The sequence below is a fragment of the Lissotriton vulgaris genome, chromosome 3_1 (genome assembly GCF_964263255.1).
Source record: "Lissotriton vulgaris chromosome 3_1, aLisVul1.2, whole genome shotgun sequence".
Lineage (NCBI taxonomy): Eukaryota > Metazoa > Chordata > Amphibia > Caudata > Salamandridae > Lissotriton > Lissotriton vulgaris.
In genome coordinates, this window is record NC_141689.1 from 1,353,032,425 (window position 1) to 1,353,049,791 (window position 17,367).

General features: G+C 47.5%; 1 protein-coding gene across 1 annotated transcript in view; it reads left to right on the top strand.

Moving 5' to 3' along the window:
- The window catches only part of DNAH6 (dynein axonemal heavy chain 6), a 2,460,712-nt gene that overhangs the window by 105,901 nt on the left and 2,337,444 nt on the right, over positions 1-17,367 (top strand). Inside the window, exon 3 of the mRNA XM_086961829.1 lies at positions 2,239-2,430. Coding sequence (XP_086817955.1) covers positions 2,239-2,430 — 192 coding nt within the window. The remainder of the gene's footprint in view (positions 1-2,238; positions 2,431-17,367) is intronic.

Consider the following 17,367-nt stretch of genomic DNA (forward strand, 5'->3'; position numbering starts at 1 on the left):
GGTATGCGTTGTAAAAGTAGCGTTGTAACAGTATTGCGTTGTAAGAAATGCGTTGTAACAGGTGTATACCGTCAGCCACGAGTGGGAACTGGACAACTTCACTCTTCAGAAGGTTTTTCAAAGATGGGGCACATCTTCCATAGATTTCTTTGCCACTCCGGAGAACAACAAATGAAGGTTCTATGCAAGCAGGATTCACCAGCCGGGATCGTTGGAGAATGCGTTTTCTATGGCCTGGTCAGGCGCATTTGTTTACGCTTTTCCCCCATTGCTCTGATCCCCAGACTTCTCAGGAAGCTCAAAGCAGAACCGTGCAGGATGATTCTGATAGCTCCTGCGTGGCCCAGACAGTTTTGGTTCACAGAACTTTATCTTCTCGCCCTGGACCTTCCTCTGCCTTTGCAGCCGATTCTGTCGCTTCTGACGATGTCCCCGGGCCAAGTCTGGCATCCGGATCCTCACTCTCTTCAGCTCTCGGCATGGCTCCTGAGCACTGAGAATTTCTTGGTCTGAATCTCTCAGCAGAGTATAAAGAGGTACTTTCTCAGGCAAGAGCCCCCAAGTACGAATAAGACTTACAGATTGAAATGGAAGCGTTTCTGTATCTGGTGCCAACACAATGGCCTCCATCCTTTTGAATCAGAGCCGCATGAAGTTCTTCCATACATTCTATCATTAGCAAAAGTGGGACTGGCTCACTCTTCTATCAAAGTGCATCTGGTGGCAATTTCTTGTGGCAGACGTACATCTTCAGGCCCCTCCCTCTGGTCAGCAAGGAAAGTTAAACAGGGCCTTTTCAGATTTTTCCTTCCAGTCAAGCCTCCTCCACCTATTTGGCATTTAAACTTGGTTCTCGCCCAGCTTATGAAACCTCCTTTCGAACCTTTCACAAAGCAAAGTTGAAACTCCTCTCCTGGAAGGTAGCTCTTCTTCTGGCTTTGACTTCTGCAAGGTGTGTTGGAGAAATTCAGGCTCTCACCATTCAGGAACCCTATCTACAGTTCAAAAAAGGGACAGTGGTTCTACGTACTATCCTAAAATTCATGCCTAAAGTTCCTTCGGACTTTCATTTGAATGAGCCGGTAATTCTTAAGACTTTTTTCCCTCAACCGGCTACTCCAGCAGAGAAAGCACTTCACTCTCTGGACATTCAGAGGTGCTTAAAATTCTATCTTCCGCGAACGAAGGACTTCAGAAAGTCTTCTCAAATGTTTGTGTCTTTAAGTGATCCGCGTAAGGGATTTCCCCTTTCCAAGCAGGGGATCGCTCGTTGAATCACCAATGCTATCCAGTATTGTCACAAGGCAGGGGGCAAGCCCCTGGAGGATCGAGTCCGTGCCCATTCCACGAGGGCGATATCTTCTTCTACAGCCCTCTTTGCTGGTGTTCCTATCCGGGAGATCTGCCATGCAGCAACCTGGAGCAGTACACATGTGTTTACAAAGCATTGCTGCCTGGAATTTGCTACGCAGAGTGACACAGCAGTCGGCCAAGCAGTCCTGAGGAACCTCTTTCAGTAGTGGTGTGCTTTACCTTTCATCCCTCCTTCCATGTTACTGTTTTCTCAGCTCTTGCACATTTTTTAACCTTATGTATTTATGTTTCTGAAGTTTCTAAATAGGTTCTTGACTATTGAAAATGTCTTCATGTTTTGTTTACTATGGCTCTGCTCCAAGTTTGATATTGATAATGGTTCCAAAAAATGTTCTGATAACTGCTAGCTACTCTGATACAAGCATGGCAATCTATGAAAGTTCCAATACTGAAGTGAGAAAACAAGTTACTTACCTGTAACTTTGGTTCTCCAGTATTGGAAACTTTCATAGATTCCCATGCGACCCACCCGCCTCCCCTGGGAAAGCTCATCCTCGTCCATCTTCAGTGGTTTGGTTACACAACGGCTACGAAAATCTGAGGTTCTGAGCTTCTCTCAGGAGGGTTCTAGGGGGTGAGGCTAATCTGGTTGGTTTTTCATTTGTATTTGTCTCTTTTACAAAAAGAGGTGGGTAGGTTGCAAAACAAGAATCGGCCTGTTCTGTTTTAGTGATGGTTTCTATTGCTATTTTATATATACCGGGGACTCCCATTCCGACGACAGGAATGATACAAGCATGGGAATCTATGAAAGTTTCCAATACTGGAGAACCAAAGTTACAGGTAAGTAACTTGTTTTCTTCTTTGTTGCTGAAGAGTTTTAATAATAAATGCATATTGATCATATTTTTTCTTTTTTTAAAGCCTGTACTGAAGGCTTTTCAGGATCGTAAGCAACCCGCGTACATATACCAGAAGAACAGGGAACGTCTGGTAAAAAGTGGATCCTTTCCTCAGCCCAGCGAACCAGAGACCAGTCAAAGACCTGCTTCTGTGGAACAGTTATCTCCCTTTGTGCGCCTTCCAGCACTTCTACAAAGTTCTAAAGAAAAAGAGGTATGGTAACCATGCAGTAACACAGACAATGTCCATGACGTACTTACGCATGTATGTGCGTGTGCCCAAGCACGTGGTTGGTTGACAGAGAAGTGGATTAATTTATTCTGCTCTTTCAATGAAATTACTTATAGCATTTATTTTTTTAATTGTTGTGATTATAGATGCATAATCCCTGGTTCTCTCCTCTGCACCCCTTCAAATGTTTGCCCATGTGAATAGTGCAGTCTCTTGCACAGTAATGCTATCCGACTCGGCTATTTCTAAGTTTGACAAGCTCTATTCCTTTTTCGAGCTCCCCCACGCCCCACCAACCCTCATTTCACATTTCCTGAGTGACCCCTCCTGGTCAATTTAATGTGTGACTCTGCACCTTCTTTGCCTATTTGCAGCCGTTTCACTTCTTAGGAAATGCATCGATTCTCACCCTGGTCACTCTGCCTGTGTGTGATGCTTGTAATTTGCCCGCCGAGCCCTTAAAATACCCCATGCTCTCTTTGTATGACCGTACACTATGATAAAGGAAAACGAGTAGCTAGAAGGAACATTGAGAGCTCAGTTTGCTGAGCTGAGATTGATTGTGCTATGAAAAATGTTTGCATATTTGCGAGATGACGATAAAGACAGAGGTATTTACAACAAGGGGTGGTGAGGGACAGAGTCTCTGAATTAAGCAGAAAGCTCTCACCCAGTCAAGAGATCAGGGCTAGATCCAACACCGTTTTTTAGCTCACTGCACCATCCCAGTTTCAGAACCTGGCTGTATGCAAATTAGTCTGTTCCTGTCCCAGTGCATGATGGGAACAGGGCAAACCAAACTACAAAAGCCAATTCTTACACTGGGAAGGAAACAAGCTCCCGGGGACCGGTTTCTGGCATTACAGCCGTCTTCGGCCCGGTTTGCTTGAATCCTGATGGTGCAATGAGCAAGGGTCTCACATCTGAGAATACCCTTCCACGCTTAGGGTGGACAAAAATATTTACAACAAGGGGTGGTGAGGGACAGAGTCTCTGAATTAAGCAGAAAGCTCTCACCCAGTCAAGAGATCAGGGCTAGATCCAACACCGTTTTTTAGCTCACTGCACCATCCCAGTTTCAGAACCTGGCTGTATGCAAATTAGTCTGTTCCTGTCCCAGTGCATGATGGGAACAGGGCAAACCAAACTACAAAAGCCAATTCTTACACTGGGAAGGAAACAAGCTCCCGGGGACCGGTTTCTGGCATTACAGCCGTCTTCGGCCCGGTTTGCTTGAATCCTGATGGTGCAATGAGCAAGGGTCTCACATCTGAGAATACCCTTCCACGCTTAGGGTGGACAAAAATATTTACAACAAGGGGTGGTGAGGGACAGAGTCTCTGAATTAAGCAGAAAGCTCTCACCCAGTCAAGAGATCAGGGCTAGATCCAACACCGTTTTTTAGCTCACTGCACCATCCCAGTTTCAGAACCTGGCTGTATGCAAATTAGTCTGTTCCTGTCCCAGTGCATGATGGGAACAGGGCAAACCAAACTACAAAAGCCAATTCTTACACTGGGAAGGAAACAAGCTCCCGGGGACCGGTTTCTGGCATTACAGCCGTCTTCGGCCCGGTTTGCTTGAATCCTGATGGTGCAATGAGCAAGGGTCTCACATCTGAGAATACCCTTCCACGCTTAGGGTGGACAAAAATATTTACAACAAGGGGTGGTGAGGGACAGAGTCTCTGAATTAAGCAGAAAGCTCTCACCCAGTCAAGAGATCAGGGCTAGATCCAACACCGTTTTTTAGCTCACTGCACCATCCCAGTTTCAGAACCTGGCTGTATGCAAAATTAGTCTGTTCCTGTCCCAGTGCATGATGGGAACAGGGCAAACCAAACTACAAAAGCCAATTCTTACACTGGGAAGGAAACAAGCTCCCGGGGACCGGTTTCTGACATTACAGCCGTCTTCGGCCCGGTTTGCTTGAATCCTGATGGTGCAATGAGCAAGGGTCTCACATCTGAGAATACCCTTCCACGCTTAGGGTGGACAAAAATATTTACAACAAGGGGTGGTGAGGGACAGAGTCTCTGAATTAAGCAGAAAGCTCTCACCCAGTCAAGAGATCAGGGCTAGATCCAACACCGTTTTTTAGCTCACTGCACCATCCCAGTTTCAGAACCTGGCTGTATGCAATTCAGACACTCTGTTCATCACCACCCCCTTTTGTAAATCGATTTTGGCCACTATAGGTGTGGCAGGGTATACTCAGACATGAGTCCCTTTCTCACTGCTCCATCAGGATTCAAGCAAGCCGGGCCGAAGAGGCTGAAATGCCAGAAACCGGTCCCCGGTAGCTTGTCTCCTTTCTGGTAAAGAATTGGCTTTGTAGTTTAGTCTGCCCTGTTCCCATGATGCACTGGGCCAGGGACAGACTGATTTGCATATAGCCAGGTTCTGAGCTGGGATGGGGCAGTGAGATAAATAACGGTGATGGATCAAGCCCTGATCTTTGGACTGGGTAAGAGTGGTCTGCTCAATTCAGACACTCTGTTCATCACCACCCCCTTTTGTAAATCGATAAAGACAGAGGAGCATATTTACTAAGACTTTGGGTTTGTATAATAAAGGTGACTGGTACCAGCCTTAAATTTTGATTTTGAAATTACTTTCCCGCACAAAACTTGTTTTGCACTGGAAAGTTACCTCAATGTAATGCACATTCATTACATGATCACAGTACTAGCGTTCCACATGCTGCAACTGAACATTAATCACCATTTGATTGCAGAGGTAAGAATGCATACCAACTACATGGAACATTCATTAAATAGCAATGCAATACCCAACTATGAGACTTATATCCGTCATGTTCAGCTTAATTAGGTTATATTATATATTTTAATTAAAGGAAAGTGGTCGCACAGCAAAATGGCGAGGCGCATAGAGATTTGATAAATACATAAAAAGATTGTTGCCTAATCTGAGGGTTAACCAAGGTGCACTTTTCAAATTTTACTAATTGAGTAAGATAAAAGGAGTAATTTTTATAAATTGAGTAATATACAATAGAATAATACAAAGTGGAGCTGTGCCAGAAACCAAAGGAAAAGGTGAACCACTTAACCACTGCTGTGGGGATTTTTAAAGTGCTGTACATGCAATACCTTTCTTATAGGACCTGAGCTGTTCTCATTAGCTATGAGATGGAGGGCTTCTATATTGGCTGCTAATTAGAGTGCTAATTAAAATGCAAATGGAAGCTCTCCAGCGTGCTGTGTAAAGTGCTGTGTGAATGCAACCTTGTAACCCAAAGCTGTATGGCAGGGATACCCAACTGCTGGCTGTAGGAAGTTGGCTATCTATATACTATACCAAAGTAAGGTATAGTGTGCACAGAGTAAAGGGAGTCCCCAGAGGTAAAGCTGAGTCTAAATTAGGCATGTACTAACAACTCTCTTTGTGGAAGTGTGGGCAAGCAGTTAGGCTTATCTAGGCAGTGTGTTAACCATTTATTGTATTCACTCAATCAAGACTGAAGTCACACACTCAGAGAATGAATCTAAACCAATTGGGCAAGTATATAAAAAGGTATAATTATGTCTTATTTTTACAACCAAGTAGGACTTGGCATAGGTAAGTAAAATATACTCCCTAATGCAGGACTTCACAGGGAAATGCAGTTGTGGTTGAATTTGCAATACTTACAGGTTGCTATTGATTCAAACAATCAATCAAAGAGAACTTTATTCGGTTTTGCGAGAGAAAACCATAAAAGTCGGAAATACATCACAGCACACATAAATACTACAATTTAAATAAGGTAAAAGGTTTTTAAAAGAATACAAATCGCTCCAGAACCCATTTTTTCCGTACCCCTCAAGTTAGTCGCAGGTCACTCTCAGCCTTATTGCAGCTTTTAACAAACATACCATACTGTTCTCACTGAAAGCATTAATAAAAAAGTAAAAGCATGTTGTACTTGATTAAAATTGGCTTGTTGTAAAATAGGGAATACAAAGGACTTCCTGGGCACCTGGTATTTACTGCAAAATAGTAAAAAATGAAGCATGTCACATCTCACCTTTCTTACTCCCTCTGGGATGTGCAAGGAGAAGATAAAAAAGTCCAATCTAGTTAATAAAAGAAGCGGTCATGTGAACTGGGAATCCCTAAGAGATAGGGGGCTAGATGTAGGTAAATAGGTTTTTACCGATTCTAAAATACCGAATTTTACCGATTCAGTATTTTAGAATCGGTAAATCCTATGTAGGTAAATATTCGGTAAAAATTACCGAATCGTTAAGATTCGGTAATTACCGAATCGGTGTTTACCGATTCGGTAATTGCCATTCATTCCTATGGGCCTGGAGGCCCATAGGAAGGAATGTCAATTACCGAATCGGTAATTACCGATTCGGTAAAATTGGAAAAAAGTCAAGGGTGGCAGGATGTCACTTTGACACCCTACTGCACCCCTGATTAGTGCTTGTGTGCACATGTGGCACACATACATGCCCTAAGGCATGTATGTCTGTCACATGGCACAGGTGTAAATGCACATATTTGCATTTACATAGGAATTTGTTATTTACCAACAACTAATAGTGGGTGGTAAATAACGAATCCGTAAAGCCCATAAGCAATGTTTACATTGCTTCCTACATCTGATTTACCGATTCGGTAAATGATGATTCGGTAAATACCGATTCGTTACTTACTGAATCAGTAAAAAAGCCTCCTACATAGGAAAAGGCTATGACCGGTCGGTAACGGCCAAATTCGGCCGTTACTGGCCGGTAAAAGCCTAGCTACATCTAGCCCATGGTTCTGTAGTAAGGCTGTTTTCAAAAGGTTATGTCTACGTACACTTGGCTGCCTTAGCTCACATTCTTTCCTGTCCAGCATCCTCTGTCTAAAGAAGGACTCCTTTACCCAAGGTAGGTCTTTCCTACAGCCATTATCAAGAGTGCAGAAACGGTCTGGTCTGCCTAGTTTCCTTAATCCTTCCTGTATATAGTTAAATCAAGGAATACGATGAGCACCGTCGAGGCCTAGGCAGTCCCTTAATATATCTTAAAGGGTAGCCCTGTGCTAGACCAGATTTTGATTCAATAATATAACAGGCGGAGAGGCAACGAGTCTGTCAAATAGAGCACACCCAATTCGCTAGGAACAGTATAAGTAGAGGTACCCTGCGGGCCACATAATAATTGAAGCTCCCTGTGCAGGGCATAGCCCAAGATCTCACTGCCATATACTGCCTGAAAGATACACCTAGATTTATAAATCTGCAAAAGGGCGCCTATAGGTTTATTGCCCAAATGGGTGGAAAAATTAAAGATGGCTGCGTTGGCACATAGGAGAGCCCCCTGTTTGCTTTTTTAAAAATAGCTCCAGTTTAACTTGGCATCCAACATAACTCCTAAATAGGAGAAGGCATTGGTCTTAGAAACAGAGATAGTCCCTACCTTGAAATTAAAGGAATTTGTTGGCCTCTGGTTTATCTGCACCACAAAGGAATTAAGTAGTGATTGCAACCCCCTAGCGGTCCGGGCATAAGAACTGCGTCATCAGCATACAATAGTACCGGCAGGCCCCACCTGTCCACCTGTGGTAAATCCGCATGGATAGATAACAGATCCTTCTCTAAATTATTGATATATAGATTAGACAAAAAAGGAGCCAATATACATCACTGACGTACCACTCTCTGGTTTGGAAACTGACCGGTCACTTTGCCCTCACTGGTATAGCGAACCACTGCTTTGGTGTCACTAAGGAACGCCTGTAAAAAGAGGATGATAATGTTATCTACTCCCATACACCTAAGTGTCTCCCATAATTTGCTTCTGTTCACCCTGTCGAAGGCCGACGACAGGTCCATAAAGGCCAAGTAGACCGTACAATGTCATGCAACCTTATATCTGTTTAACACCATCGCTGCTGATGGTATTCCCCTCCAGTGCTGACCCTCATTGATTCCCATTGTTCATGACGAGCTCAGCTCGTTATGAGTGGACGAGAGGTGTTCATACATGAGCCCCCTCGCGGTCATCGCACGCCAACACAACCTCAACATCATCTCCTACGCTGACGACACTCAACTGATCCTATCACTCACCAGAGACCCTAACACTGCCAAAACCAACCTGCATGAAGGAATGAAAGAAGTAGCCGAATGGATGAAACACAGCCGTCTGAAACTGAACTCAGACAAAACAGAAGTCCTCATCCTAGGCACCTCCCCCTCCGCCTGGGATGACTCTTGGTGGCCAGAGGCCCTTGGAAAAGCACCCATCCCGACGGACCACGCACGGAACCTGGGCGTCATCCTGGATTCCTCACTCTCGATGAACAGACAAGTCAACGCCGTTTCTTCATCTTGCTTCAACATTCTTCGCATGCTCAAAAAAACATTTCGCTGGATCCCCACCGAAACTAGAAAAACAGTCACCCACGCTCTGGTCACGAGCCGACTGGACTATGGAAACACCCTTTACGCCGGTACCACCGCAAAACTCCAGAAAAAACTCCAACGCATCCAGAACGCTTCAGCTAGGCTCATATTAGACATCCCGCGTAAAGAACACATCTCTGGTCACCTGAAAAGCCTCCACTGGCTCCCCGTCAATAAGAGGATTACTTTCCGACTCCTAACCCACGCACACAAAGCACTCTACGAAATCGGACCCGAATGCCTCAACACACGACTGTCCTTCTACACCCCCCCTCGCCAGCTACGATCCTCCAACCAGGCCCTTGCCACTGTACCTCGCATCAGCAAAACCACCATGGGAGGTAGATCCTTCTCCTACCTGGCAGCTAAAACCTGGAACTCACTTCCCACTCACCTTCGCCTTACTCAGAACCACCTAGCATTCAGAAAGCAACTTAAAACGTGGATATTTGACAAGTAAGTCCCCACCCTTCTTCAAGCGCCTTGAGACCCTCTGGGTATGTAGCGCGCTATATAAATTTATTGACTTGACTTGACTTGACTCATGACGAGCTGAGCTCGTCATGAGCATCGAAGGGGTTAAGATCAGGTACAGATTAAGGCATTGGTCCACTGTTGACCTTTCCGGGCGAAAGCTAAATTGGATATCTGATAGTATGTTGTTTTCATCAGCCCAAGTGTTTAGCTTATCCAATAAGATACGTCCCACCACCTTTACTGTTGAATCCAACAGTGATAAGGGCCTGTAACAAAAAGTACTATCCCTGTTGCCTTCCTTAAAAATCGGTATGATGATAGCTGTGGCCCAGGAGCTGGGTGGAGCTTCTCTGATAGCTGTATTAATGATGGAAGTAAGAACTGGTACACACAGCTGGAGGTTAGATAAAAAGCTGTCAGGGGGTATGCCATCAGAACCAGGGCCCTTATTTCTAAACAGTCCCTCAATATCTTTTCTAACCTCGTCACATGAATTACAAGAGCCGACTTTCCTACCCCCCGGCTGTCCAGGTGGCCTGTTTTCTGTTTGACTAGCAAACATTTCTTAAAAATAGCTGACCCATTCTTCCTCATTTATGTGTGCATCAAATGACTGACCAGCATCTCCTGCCAAAAATGGGCTATAAACTATGCTCCAGAACATTACACTATTATTTAGGGTACTGGAGTCACTGAGCTTTGTCCATGCTTCATCTCTCAAGACTGCCTCGGGCTTGCTAGTAATAACTTATATTGTCTTCGACATGCTTTCACTCAGGTTGGGTCCCTAGGTTTAACATCTGTGGTTGAACCATCTTGGGCCATGCTCTTTCCGGCCCCCAGCTGGCACCATTAGGAGATCCCCAATAGCACAAGAAATAAACTTGACTCCCTGGTGCTTCCTATCCTTTGACGCAAGTATCCAGTTCCCCTTTGCCCCTTAACAGCAAGGGACTCCTAAAAAGTTCGGTAGGGATTTGGGACACCTTAGCCTTCTACCCTGATCTGTAGCCTTAAGGGGCCACATTGTGCAACTCTTCCTGTGATCCCCTTGCAGTTGAATTGAAAAGAAGTTAACATTACACAATAATTACTTTTAGAATACGTTTTAGTTACTTTTAGATTACTTTGAATAATGGGTTGGTATGGCTAGGTACCTGTGGGCTGGGCTTGTGGACCAGGGGTAGTAGAGGTATCAGGTTGTGGTGCAGGAACGAGTAGGACACCGGTTCGTGGGGTTAAAGATGGTTTTATTGGTATTCCCCGGTTTGTTTTTAGCATTAAAGTTCTCCTCGTTCTGAACGTTAGTCTCTCTTTTGTGAACTGACTGGGATCCGTTTTGGCGTTCGGGTGTTCTTCCTTCTTTTCTTCTGGGTATAGCACTGCCCCTCAAGGTCTGGTCAGGGTCTTGGTGTTATGCTGCTTCCCTTGGCTCCGGTGTCCCATGGAAAGAGAAAACCGACAGAAAGGGAGCCGTTAGTTCAGCTGTCCGCTGGGGTATTAGGCACCTAGGGACCGGGTGTAGTGAGTCGGGAGAGGAATCACCGGTGAACGTGCAACTCTAACGTACGCCAGTGAAGTGGGTGGGGTGTACACAGACGGTGAGGGCAAACGCGGGGTAAAAGGAAACGAGAGGGGGGGGGAACGCGGGATACAAACAGGGGTTCTGTACACTATTATACACGCTTGCTTCCCACCCAAGCCGCCATACGCTGCTGTACCTGGGAAAGCCACGCTCCTCCCCCGGGAGAGTGGCACGGCGGCTCGCAGGGTCGTTGGCCTCCTGCCTTCCCCTTGGACTCTCCTCCGCCTGCTCCCAGATGTTCTTCGGGTTCTCCACTTCTTCCTTCGGTTCTGCAAACTCCTGTTGCCCGTTCTCCGTCTCCGCTCCTCGCCGTCTCTTCGGGGGTGATGTCACACGCCACGAACATCACTTCCTCAGCTTTAGCCAATCCGGTCTCGCTGACGTGTGCAAGAGGAGGATCCTCCTCCTCCGTGCATGCCCACTTAAAAAAGCCACGTTCCTCTTCTTCGTATTCGTCGTGATCCGTACCCCATGACTCTGTCTACAAGGAAGGAGGTTGGACTGGGTCAATTCCGGGTGCCCACCACTCTTCTTCAGTACGCAGCCTCACCCCGTTACACTCCTTCCCCCCTGGATTCTCCCGATTGGGGAGAATGGGCATGCGAGAGAGAAAATCAGCGTTCCCATTGTCCCTCCCCTTCCGATGCACCACCGTAAAAGCAAAGGGCTGGAGGAAGAGAAACCACCGCAGTATCCTAGCGTTCTGTGTCCTGTTCTTTTGCATCCACTGCAAAGGGGCATGATCTGAGTAGAGGGTAAACGCTTTCCCCTCCAGATAATAACGCAACTTCTCCACTGCCCATCGTATAGCCAGACACTCTTTTTCAACGGTGGGATACCTTTGTTCCCGAGGGTGGAGTTTTCTACTTATGTACAGTATCGGATGTTCTACATTGTCTTCCCCTATTTGTGACAGGACTGCTCCTATACCTGTGTCCGAAGCATCTGTGGCTAGTGTAAACGGCTTTTCAAAGTCTGGGGGTAGCAACACAGGACTAGTGGTGATGGCTTTCTTCAATAGAACGAAGGCGTTCCTGGCTTCCTGTGACGGAGGGTGGGGTAGGGTGTTCTTGACATTTTTTTGGAGTAAATTAGTTAGGGGAGTGGCTATATCGGCAAAGTTCTTTATGAATCGCCGATAGTAGCCCATGAGGCCCAAAAAGGCCCTGAGTTCCTTTTTTGTAGAAGGAAACTGAGTTTCTGTAATAGCTTTGATTTTCTCCTCTTGGGGGGCTATCACTCCATCCCCTAGCATAAACCCAAGATATTTCACTTTTGAGAAAGCTGCCCTTGATTTCCTGGCGTTAACATGCAATCGGGCATCTCTCAAAGAGGCCATAACCCTGGTTACATGTTCCAGGTGCTCTGTCCATGTATGACTAAAAATGACGATGTCATCCAAATACACAGAACTGTAGCTGGTATGTCGGTTTAACACCATATTCATAAGTCTCTGGAACATGGCAGGCGCCCCGTGGAGGCCGAAGGGAAGGATATTGAACTCGTATAATCCTTCCTCTGTGGCAAATGCTGTTTTGTGGCGGTCCTCCTCCCTTAAGGGTACCTGCCAATAACCTTTTGTCAGATCCAGAGTCGTTATGTATTTGGCTTCCCCTATATGTTCAATCAATTCGTCCACCCTGGGTATGGGGAACGCATCAAAGGTGGAAATGGCGTTCAACGCCCTGAAGTCCATGCAAAAACGGGTGGACCCATCAGGCTTGGGCACCATGACTATCTGGGATGACCAGTTACTTTTTGAGGGTCTGATGACACCAAGCTCTAACATACTAGCGACTTCCTTTCTCACGTCCGCCCTTTTTGCGGCTGGTATGCGATATGCTCTTTGTTTCACTATACTCCCCTGGGCTGTATGTATCTCATGTTCTGCCAAGGGGGTGCAGCCAGGGGTGTCGGAAAACAAGGGGGAAAAAGGGCGGAGTTCGTTCAGCAGTTCCTGTTTCTCCGTGTCGGATAACTCTGGGTTGATGGGTAGGAAGGCTAGGGTTGATTTATCACTGCCTTCAGGAAGGGCCAGATTGGAAGAACGAGGTACTGGTCCTAACCATTTTTTTAGGAGATTCATGTGAAAGGACTGCTTGCGGGTGGGCGACATTTGTAGCCTGTAGGTGGTACTGCCGAACTTCTCTAGTACTTGATACGGCCCTTTCCATTCGCTCCTGAATTTCTGTGTGGAGGAAGGGAGTAACACTAGAGCCCAGTCCCCTTGGTTCAGGGTTCTCCATCGTTTGCCTTTATCGTAATACCGCTTTTGGTGACTTTGGGCCGACTTCAGGTTTGAATAGGCCAAATCCCTCAGTTTCCCCAATCGTGATCTCAACTGCTGGGTATATTCTAGTAGGGACCGCTGTTCGTTAGCCTCTTCTTTTTCCCATGCTTCCCTGGTTATTTCGAGCAGGGACCTTGGTTGCCGGCCATACAGTAGTTTAAAGGGAGAGTATCCAAGGCTACTCTGGACCTGTGCTCTTACCACATATAGAGCCAGCGGGAGCATTCTGTCCCAGTCCTTATTTTCTGAACTCAACAGTTTCTTGAGGGTGGTTTTTAGAGTCCTGTTGTATCTTTCCACTAAACCATCCGTTTGTGGGTGGTAAGCAGATGTGCGGATGTGTTGTAGGTCCAAGGTTTTGCATACCTCTCTCATCATACGTGACACAAAGGGCATCCCCTGATCCGTCAGGATCTCACGGGGAAACCCAACCCTTGAGAATAGTTCAACAAGTTTTTCTGCTACATTCCTAGTGGTTGGGCTGCTTAATGGAAACGCCTCTGGGAAACGGGTGGAATAATCCACCACCACTAGTGCATAGGTATGTCCCCTAGAGGTGCGGGGCAGGGGCCCTATGAGATCCATGCCCACGCGTTCCCATGGATTGCCGATAATGGGCAGGGGTTGTAACGGCACCGCTGGGGGTTTGGTCATATTTTTCCTCTGACACACCTCACAGTGTTGACAATAGGCCTCTGTCTCTTTATAGATACCCGGCCAATAAAATAAGCGCAGAATATTGTGGGTGGTCTTCTCTGCCCCACCGTGCCCTGCTGTTAAATGAGTGTGGGCGTAGAACAATGTCTGTTCTCGGAATTCTTTTGGCACCACCAGTTGTCTAGGCTCTCCCTCCTTCCATTCCCGATACAACAGTTCATTTTCAACGCTAAAGCGGGGGTATCCCTGAGACAAGTTGGTGGTCTGGGCAATGTGGGCGGCCTCCCACGCATTCAAAAGTGTTGGGTCGTTAGACTGTGCAAACTTAAACCCCCTGTCTATGACCCACGGTTCGGTGGACAGGTAAGCCTCCGCAGGACGTCTGTCTAACTCCCTTTTAAACAGGGCCTGGAATTGTGGATTGTCCACCCCTAATATCAGTTCTTCAGGCAAAGACCCCACCACTCCTACTCTTACTGTACAGGGTTCCCTCCCTGTTGGGTGTATGGTAATACGTGCAATGGGATAAGTCTTGACGTCCCCGTGGACACACAACGAATGTGCACTTCGCCCTCCTGCCCTATCTGAGAGGGATACACGAGTTTCTCACGTATTACTGACTGTCTACATCCCAAGTCTAGGAGAGCTTTTACTGGAGTGTGGTTCACCCGTACCCTTACATAATAGGAAGGCCCCATTTCTGCGCTGTACATCACTGCCTTAGGAATATACCCAACTTCCATGGGTTCCTCCGCTGGTTTTTTCCTGGGGCATAACCGTGCTATGTGGCCCTACTCCCCACACTCAAAGCACTGGGGCCCTCTTAAAGGAGTTATGTCCGGGCGGAAGGGCCGTGTTTTCATGGGTTCAAAGACGGCCTTCTTTTTCTCCATCTTGGGTGGAGGGACTGATGTCTTGGAGGGTTTCTCCGTCTCCCATGGAAAGGTTCGAGGGGCGGCCCTTGTATAGTTTGCCGCCATTTCAATCGCCTGAGCTGCGGTCAGGCCTGGATGTTGCCTCAACCATCTTTGGGTACCATAGGGTAGTGCTTCCATGAACTGTTCCAAAATGATGCTTGTCATGACATCTTCTTTGCTCCGGGTTTCGGGTCTTAGCCATTTTTCCGCTGCCATTTTCAGACGCAGATATAAGGTTTTTGGGTTTTCCCCTGTGACTCCTTTTTCCTTCCGAAACCTGAGTCTGTAGGCTTCTGCATCCATACCAAGGTGATCCAGTATCACCCCCTTGATCTCGGTATATGTGGACGTTCCTGAATGGTTAGCGACCTGGTATGCTGTCTGTGCTTCTCCCGTCAACAAGGGAGCGAGAAAGAAAGGCCATTTTTCCTCTGGCCACCCACATGCGCGGGCTGCTCTCTCGAAATTGACCAGGAAGGCGTCCGGGTCTTCGCCTATGACGTACTTCTGTAGGGAGACCCCCGATGGATGAGGTCCGAAAGGTCTTCGATCTACCGACACTGCGGTTCCTGAGGTCTGCACCACTTTTTGTAAATTGTCCATTTGTTGAGTCATGGTGTTGCGGAATAGGGCTCGGTCTGCATCCACGGTGCTGATTTGTTGGCCAATAGCCCACTCCAGTTTCTGTTGCCCATCAATTAATGTTTGAATAACTTGTTCCATGTTCGGGTCTTGCTCTGAGGGAGTATATCCCACTTCTGACACCACTGTGGGCTGGGCTTGTGGACCAGGGGTAGTAGAGGTATCAGGTTGTGGTGCAGGAACGAGTAGGACACCGGTTCGTGGGGTTAAAGATGGTTTTATTGGTATTCCCCGGTTTGTTTTTAGCATTAAAGTTCTCCTCGTTCTGAACGTTAGTCTCTCTTTTGCGAACTGACTGGGATCCGTTTTGGCGTTCGAGTGTTCTTCCTTCTTTTCTTCTGGGTATAGCACCGCCCCTCAAGGTCTGGTCAGGGTCTTGGTGTTATGCTGCTTCCCTTGGCTCCGGTGTCCCATGGAAAGAGAAAACCAACAGAAAGGGAGCCGTTAGTTCAGCTGTCCGCTGGGGTATTAGGCACCTAGGGACCGGGTGTAGTGAGTCGGGAGAGGAATCACCGGTGAACGTGCAACTCTAACGTACGCCAGTGAAGTGGGTGGGGTGTACACAGACGGTGAGGGTAAACGCGGGGTAAAAGGAAACGAGACGGGGGGAAACGCGGGATACAAACAGGGGTTCTGTACACTATTATACACGCTTGCTTCCCACCCAAGCAGCCATACGCTGCCGTACCTGGGAAAGCCACGCTCTTCCCCCGGGAGAGTGGCACGGCGGCTCGCAGGGTCGTTGGCCTCCTGGCTTCCCCTCGGACTCTCCTCCGCCTGCTCCCAGATGTTCTTCGGGTTCTCCACTTCTTCCTTCGGTTCTGCAAACTCCTGTCGCCCGTTCTCCGCTCCTCGCCGTCTCTTCGGGGGTGATGTCACACGCCACGAACATCACTTCCTCAGCTTTAGCCAATCCGGTCTCGCTGACGTGTGCAAGAGGAGGATCCTCCTCCTCCGTGCATGCCCATTTAAAGGAGCCGCGTTCCTCTTCTTCGTATTCGTCGTGATCCGTACCCCATGACTCTGTCTGCAAGGAGGGAGGTTGGACTGGGTCAATTCCGGGTGCCCACCACTCTTCTTCAGTACGCAGCCTCACCCCGTTACAATACCACACAGAAGGATCTCACGACACACGATAAGTACGTCTTTTCTTGGCTTGTGTTCATATTACTATTTTTCCAATATAAAACAACACAGAACATTTTTGGCCCAAAATCTTATAACATGGGTTCCTATGGGAGACATTTTTTTTATCGGTTTCACAGGTAATAAGCATCTTACAAGTGGGAGATTTGGGGTTGAGGACCAAGGTTCCGCAAGGCCTAGGTTGGCCCTTGACTTGCACCACCAGCGACAGTGTGGCAGCCAGGCGCAGAGGCAGGGGCCCAATGTTAGCCAATGGGGATAGGGGGTCCTTCGTTTAGGGACTGCTTACGAGCAGGCCACTGGGGTGTGGGAGCCAAGCTCCTTGGGTTAAGGTCAGAACTACAGGGCCGACAATCAGCACAGGAGCTGCACCACCAGCGGCTCAGAGGTGTCTGGGTGCAGTGTGCCAAGGGGATATTGGAGACCCTGTGCTTTTCAATGGAGACCTAGGTTCGGCAAAGTTGCTGCAGGCTCAGGCAGGGAGGCTACCTAAAGGCGACCACTGGCTGGAGAGGAAATTTGCATTCTTGGGGGATGCCTGGACACTGTCGGTTTGGCCACCCAAGGCCTTGGGACATTGGGTGCAGGGGTATCTTTTGGCAACTGGTTTTCTTACCAGCTCCGGTTGGGAGCAACCATCAAGTTGAGGCTGCAGGCATCGTCTTGAGGCTTGAGCGAGGTCAGGGAGAACCAGATCCAAAGTCAGGATGGCTGGAGAGACCTCCTTGCGGTGTTGGGCTATTCGAACTCGGGCCGTGGGCATCAAGTGCAGAGTGGGGCAGAATCGTGGAGTCGCCGGA